Source organism: Nicotiana attenuata, chromosome 2 (genome assembly GCF_001879085.1).
Source record: "Nicotiana attenuata strain UT chromosome 2, NIATTr2, whole genome shotgun sequence".
Lineage (NCBI taxonomy): Eukaryota > Viridiplantae > Streptophyta > Magnoliopsida > Solanales > Solanaceae > Nicotiana > Nicotiana attenuata.
The window spans coordinates 23128351-23135545 of NC_031990.1; the positions used below are offsets into that span (position 1 = coordinate 23128351).

The 7195-nt window shown below is 33.9% G+C and overlaps 2 protein-coding genes across 2 annotated transcripts in view; both read right to left on the reverse strand.

Annotated features, from left to right (window-relative positions):
- Positions 1–2346, reverse strand: part of LOC109217467 (cytochrome P450 724B1-like) — a 7957-nt gene extending 5611 nt beyond the window's left edge. The window contains exon 1 of the mRNA XM_019381723.1: positions 1858–2346. Coding sequence (XP_019237268.1) covers positions 1858–2346 — 489 coding nt within the window. The remainder of the gene's footprint in view (positions 1–1857) is intronic.
- On the reverse strand, positions 3750–6387 carry LOC109205420 (protein trichome birefringence-like 19). Its single transcript, XM_019368133.1, has 2 exons — positions 5811–6387; positions 3750–4730 (listed from the first exon to the last, which is right to left on the reverse strand). Exons 1-2 carry the CDS (start codon positions 6297–6299, stop codon positions 3936–3938), a joined length of 1284 nt encoding a protein of 427 aa, XP_019223678.1. The 5' UTR covers positions 6300–6387; the 3' UTR covers positions 3750–3935.

Here is a 7195-nt window from a genome sequence, read left to right on the forward strand (position 1 = left end):
TTACCGAAGCTAAAAAACTACTTTTTTTACTTCCCAAACTTTCAAACCAAAAGCACCTTCTTCTTACTACAAATTCCTTCCTAGGATGAAGAAAATTATCTTAATGCTCATCTTAAGTACCATAAATTTTCAGATTTGTCATCAAGCAAAAGTTTCCTTACAGGAAAAATTTTCTACGACTAATTATGCAAGGTTTATCATTTTCAATCAAGTTACTCGAGTTAATTTTATCCATGATCATTGAACTTTTGTGTTTGTTACCCAAAAGTCACATTCCTTTTTTTTGTTACATAAAAATCATTCAACTTTGTGTTCATTACACAAAAATCACTTTTCTTTCTTTTGTTACACAAAAATCATTTTACTTTGCTCTAGTTATCACAAAAGTCACATTTGTACTTGAAAAGTCTATTATGCCCTTGGTATTATATAAACCTTCATATTTATGTAATACCTTCTATATTATATACTATATAATATATTTTTAACTATGTATTTTATTTATAAATTAAAATAACTTAATGTTGTTTTATTTATTATTTTATAATATATTCATATATTTAATTTTTTCTTAACGTTAATTTTCAAAATATATTAGTAGCGTTATTAAATTTGTCAGTAACTTTAATATATATTAGTAGAGAAATAAATCGGCAAGTATATTTTCGTGAGAAAATTCGCAGGTAAACAAACAAGAAAATGAGGAACAAATCATATGTTAATCTGAAGGAAAATCCCTAGATACTACATGCGATTTTAGCTGGGGATATTTTCTTGGGGATTTGCCTGGGCAATTGGTTATTTGGAAAATTACACTACTAGAAATTCGAGAAAAACCGTCCAAAAAAATCGACCAAAGTTGGTCGGTAATGGCCAATAACCGTCCAAAAGGTATTTTGAAGGTCGGAAGGGCATACCGACCAAAGTTGGTCGAAAATTACCGACCAACTTTGGTCGGTCAATTAAATTCAAAAAAAAAAAGAATTGCTGAAAAAATTTAGTTTTTTAACGCTACTAATATATCTTGAAAATTAAAGTTAAGAAAAAATTAAATAGACGAATATATTAAAATAATAATAAATAAAATAATATTAAGTTATTTTATTTGTAAGTAAAATAAATAGTTAAAAATATATTATATAGTATATAATATAGAAGGTATTATATAAATATGAAGGTTTATATAATATCAAGGGCATAATAGACTTTTCAAGTAAAAATGTGACTTTTGTGATAACTAGAGCAAAGTAAAATGATTTTTGTGTAACAAAAGAAAGAAAAGTGACTTTTATGTAATGAACACAAAGTTGAATGATTTCTACGTAACTAAACAAAGAAAAGTGACTTTTAGGTAACAAACACAAAAGTTCAATGACCATGGATAAAATTATCTCGTGCAATAAACTCCCGTTATATGCGGGTCCGAGGAAGGTCCATAAGAGTCTATTGTATGCGGTCTTGCCCTACATTTCTGCAAGAAGCTATTTTCACGGCTTGAACACGTGATCAGGCCTGATCACATGACAGCAACTTTACCAATTACGCCAAAGCTCTCCTCTAAAAGTCACAACTTCATTCCGGAAATTAAAACACTAAAAATTTCACCTAAATCTTGGAAAGTTCTAGCCTTAGGTAGACCAAATCTTCTATAACCATAAATTATGCATTCACCAAGCTAAAGCTGAGTGCATCCAACTAGCTAATCCAAGCTAATGTTTTCACCAAACTAAGATAAACTATAACATAATAATGTAGAAGCAGTAATTCAGCACAGATCAGCAAGTAGTGTCCATGCAAATGGAAGAAAGTAAAAAGCTGAAGCAAAATTAATAAGAATAGCAGAGAAGAGAATGGTACCCGGCCCAGGAGGCAAATCAAGGACTGCATTTGGTTTCTTCCAACTGAGTCACCGACAATTGCCAAAGACTTGTTTCTGACCATATCCAAAAACTGAAACGGGTTAAAGATGTGGAGCTCACATCCATTAGGCTTCCACCTCCACTTCAAGTAATCAGTATCAGGTCTACCATACTTCATACAATTTTGGTGCTCATGGATTTCAGAACAGGTCACATTCGTGTAATATGGATCATCCGGATTCCAAACCCATTCCCCACTGAAAATATCGCATGTTTCTGGCTCTATAATTTTTATCTTATGCTCCTCAGCATGGTATGTGGGTGATATTTCAGATGGATTTTGGGTTAATAAATCTGCTGGGTACCAATTAAAGGGGTGGTAAAGAGGGATAAGACCCAGAACTGTAACAGCTAAAACTATTATAAGTATAAATATTCTTGGAGTTCTTTGAGCTGAAGTAGAGTATTTCACAAAGGGAAGCTCCATTTCTGCGCTCTGCTTCAATGGAAGGTTGAAAAGGAAATTAGAAATGCGAGAAAGGAGAAAAAAGGTAAGCTGTTAAAAATACATAGTGCATGTAGTTAAGGAGGACCAGTTTGTACATGTATGTTGACTCTCTGAATGACCTAATCACATTATAATCCTAATTTTTCTTGGTACTAAGTACAATTCCCCTTATTTAGTAACCATGGAGTGTGTTGTAATTCAACCTTCGTCAGAAAAAGTTCAAATTTATCTCTAAATCTTATTCCTTTCAGTCCACGGTAAGTTACCAATTTGTTTTTTTATTTTCGTCCAAAATAAGTGTCCATTTATATAATCAAGAAAAAGTTCAATTTGTTTTTCCAAAATTACCCTCATATACGTATCCGTAAACAGTCATTTACTCCTCACATTTGAGAAGAGAAGTAAGTGTTACTATAACTATGCTGCAACATTTAATTAAGGGTAGTTTAGTCACATTAACTATTTTTGTCTAGAATTTAGTATTTCCTTAATTGGTGTGCCCAAATCAAATTGGTCACTTATCGTGGGCCGGAAGGAGTAAAAAATTAGTCATTTGTACCTTCCGTAAAACATTTAAACATATTAATCCAAACGTTTAAAATACTATTCCCTTCGGTCGACAATAAGTGATCAATTTGCTTTTTTATTTTGGTCCAAAATAAGTGTCCATTTATATAGTAAAAAAGAATTCAATTTGTTTTTATAAAATTATTTTTATGTACATATTCCTAAAAAGTTTTTTTACTCCTCACATTAAATATTTAATTAAGGGTAGTTTAGTCATACTAAGTATTTTTATATAGAATTTAATATTTTCTTAATAGACATCTTAGAAGCAAATTGGTCATCTATTATGGACCTTAAGAGAAGAAGTATTAAAAAGTTCCCACAGCCTAGAACTACTCATTTGTAATAAATGACTGTTAGCTCTGTGTCACGCTTCTGTGGATTTGTGAAATTCTAGGCAGCGAATGGGTTGAAGGAGGAAAAGTGGTGGTACAATATGCAATGCTGGTGGAACTAGAAATAGGGGGAGGAAAATTGTCGGTGAGTTAGGTGTCTCATAAATACCACTAGTGTTCTAACACAATTATTTGGCATAACGTGTGGTGACTGATTAGTTGTCTCCGGTAGAAAGTAGAAAGTTTACGAATAAGGTGAACCAAACACTAAAATTTGATGGGCAAAATTCAGAATTGGTCAAAATTAATTGCATCCGCTAGCCAGGATATGATAAAAAATTGTATCCTCTATTTTCAGTAATATTCTTTTCCTGTAAGCTATAGGACTATGGCTTTGGCAAACTGGAATCATACTCGCAGGAGTGGAGTCTTGATCAAGTTGTTCAATAGCTGCAGCAACCATATATACTCTTAGGTCTATGAGGAGAAATATCATCAGCTCTATAAAGTTCGACAAGGCTTTTTTCCTCATTTTCTGACAGTGCAATGGTTACATCTTAACATCAACCATAACTATCCAAGAAACAGAGCTCCTCTTTAAATGACAACATCCTAAAATAAATTGAACAAATAAAAAATCAAAGTACATTGTATTGTTTAGCTCTCTCATTGAAGCTTTTCCTCTAGGGATCTGGTGCCCTCCATCTTGATCATATGAAACAAGAAATCAGCCCAAGAATCAATAGGACCAGGCAAGCACCAATGAACACAGTCATTGTACAATACCACATTCGCATTTGGCCAATGCCCATATTTACTTGGATGACCATCTGGTCTCAATAACATTGCTTGTGTTGTGTCCATCAATCTAAATCTCTTCCCCTTCGCCTTCCCTTCCTTCTCTGCAGCCTTAAATTCTTCAACTTGGATCTGGTATTGCTCCAAGCTTTGACCTTCCAACGCGGTCTCATTACTTCTGAACGGCCTTGTCCTTACACAATCCCCTCCACTATTCCAGTCCCCACCTTCAAAATGAGAAGGTGCAAAAGTCCTAAGAATCGCTACACCCTTAAAATTTTCTAAGTCATTGATGGCTTTAAGAGCAGTTCTGAATGCCCTTTGGTATGCATAGTTAAGTGGGAGTGCAGTGACATTTGGCAGTCCACAGTACCTGCAGCCAACTCGTTGGTTGTTCTCGTAGTAGACGCTAATCCGAGCAAACCAGTGGCCGGCGTTTAAGATTACATAGTCGTATCCTTCAATTTCGTTGGTCCATTTTTCATCTGCTTCATCAAGGTAAAGGTTGAAGACTCCAGTATGGCTTGGACCATCTTTATCTGCTTCTTTCGTTGACACCAAAAATGGCGACCAATATGTTGCTAATGTAAAGTTGTAAGTTTTGTATCTTAACTTTTTGAAAGCTTGATCTGGATTATCAGATATATCCTCAGGATATTCCACCTAAAAGAAAGAAAAGAAGATCAAATTTTGTATTACTTCGTTGATCATTCTCACTTAGATTTGTTTCTAGATTAGTTTAACACTAATTATGGCACATGCAGTAGCATGTGAGGTGTTTAGCAAGAATCAGGTTGTTCCGAAAATATTCCCGGGCCTGCTATAAAAGAGTTGTATCTAAATAATAATAATAATGTAATAAACTAATTAACTAATACAAGAGCCATGGTCATAGTTGTTAATAACATAGTCAAACAAATCTCTAGAAGGGCACAATTATCTTTTTCTGTCTAGACATTTCTAAGAAGCAAGTTATGATCCCGCGTTTCCCGGGCTTGGATTCTCTAATAATTTGTCAGCATACATTATTTTAAGATATACACTTTAATTGGAAAAACTCTTTGGATCTAGCTAAATAGTCGTACTATAATATTGGGAACAAAAGCGACCTTCCGAGGATTAAAATTCAATATGTCAAATTTCACGCTGTCACTCAATGTTCCTCTAAGTATCTGATTTTCTTTTCTTGTATCTTTTTTTTATTTTTTTGAGGGACAATGAATTATTAAATGGTTAATGTATTCTAATTTGATAGTGGTTTATGACTAGATTGGCATCTACTTTGCATAGTTAGATGTGATTTAACGACGTCGTAACATGCTCTATCACATTTTATACTCACGAGGTTGTGATTAGTCCAAGCCCCCCAACGCAATGAGTACAAAATCTTACATTTCCAGTCCTCCATTTTACTGTTAATAATCATTTTCCCCATTAATCCTATAGTACATTTTACTACCTTTCACAACTTCATTCTGGAAAAATAATACGCGCGTTAACCCATCAATGGCGTCTTCCACGAAAGTTCCACCTATCTCTTGAAAATTTCTAGCCTTAGATAGACAAATCCTCAATTAATCCTAAATTATGAACTCAACAATAAGCTAAGTACATCCTAGTTACTAATCCAAGCTAGAAGCAGTAATTCACCGCAGATCAGCAAGTACTATCTATGGAAATGGACGGAAAATTAAGGAAAACTTTAAGCAAAATTAAGATGAATTGCAGAGAAGAAAACGGTACCCGGCCCAAGAGACAAATCAAGGACTGCATTTGATTTCTTCCAACTGAATCACCAACAAGTGCCAAAGACTTGTTTCTAACCATATCTAAAAACTGAAACGGGTTGAATATGGGAAGCTCACAACCATTAGGCTTCCACCTATACTTCAAGTAATCAGAATCCGGTCTACCATACTTCATACAATTTTGGTGCTCATGGATCGCAAAACAAGTCATATTCGTATAATATGGACCATCCGGATTCCAAACCCATTCTCCACTGAAAATATCACATGTTTCTGGCTCTTTAATCTTTATTTTCTGCTCCTCAGCATGGTATGTAGTGGGTGAAATTTCAGATGGATATTGGGTTAATAAATCTGCTGGGTACCAATTAAATGGGTGATAAAGAGGGATAAGACCCAGAACAATAACTGCTAAAACTAGAAGTATGAATATTCTTGGGGTTCTTTGAGTTGAAGTGGAGTATTTCCCAAAGGGAAGCTCCATTTTTGGGAGGCTTTCTTCAATGGAGAGTAGAAATGGAAAGTAGAGATTGGAGAAAGGAGAAAAAGAAAGTTAGCTGTTAAAAATACGTAGTGGATGTAATTAAAGGGGGGACCAGTTGGCACATGTATGTTGACTCTCCGAACGTGCTAGTCATATATTATAACCTTAATTTTTCTTGTTTCTAATTACTAATAATTCCTCCTTAGTTAGCAGCCTTGTTTTGGATCTTAATCACTGCAGATCCATGATTTTAAAAACCAGTAAGTACAATTTAATTATAACGCACAGAAGTAGCAATCCAATCTTCATTATGAGGGGTCTTATTCTTTTAATTTATATTTTTGACAAAGTGAGCATTCACTCGTTATGTATTCACTCGTTATGTAACTATTAGTATTTGTAAATTGTGGTTCGGTAAATGTTACATAATCAACTGTGGAACTTTATCAGAATAATTCACACACTTTGGATACATATTCTGATTAGATTGACATTATTTCATTAGTCAAATGACCAAATATACTAATGGTAAAGTTTGAAACAGTAAAGAGTTATTTAGAATGATTTTTAGCTATATCTTGAAGCTTCTGCGGATATGTGAAATTAGGGAGAGAATGAGAGGAAGGGAAAAGGTGGCGCTACAAAATTCAATGGTATTGGCATTAGTGTCGGTGGGTTGGGTGGCTAATATATACCACTAGTGTTCTGAAATATTAATTTGGCATAACATGTGGTGGCTGATTTGTTGTCTCCAGTAGACAGATAATTAAGGACACGTTTTTATATTTTTTGTTTTGCCCTATCAAAAAACAAAAAAAAAAGATAGTAATCCTCGATGTTGCAATTGATAGGAGTATTAACTAAATATACATAATTTTTTACACTACTTGAATACT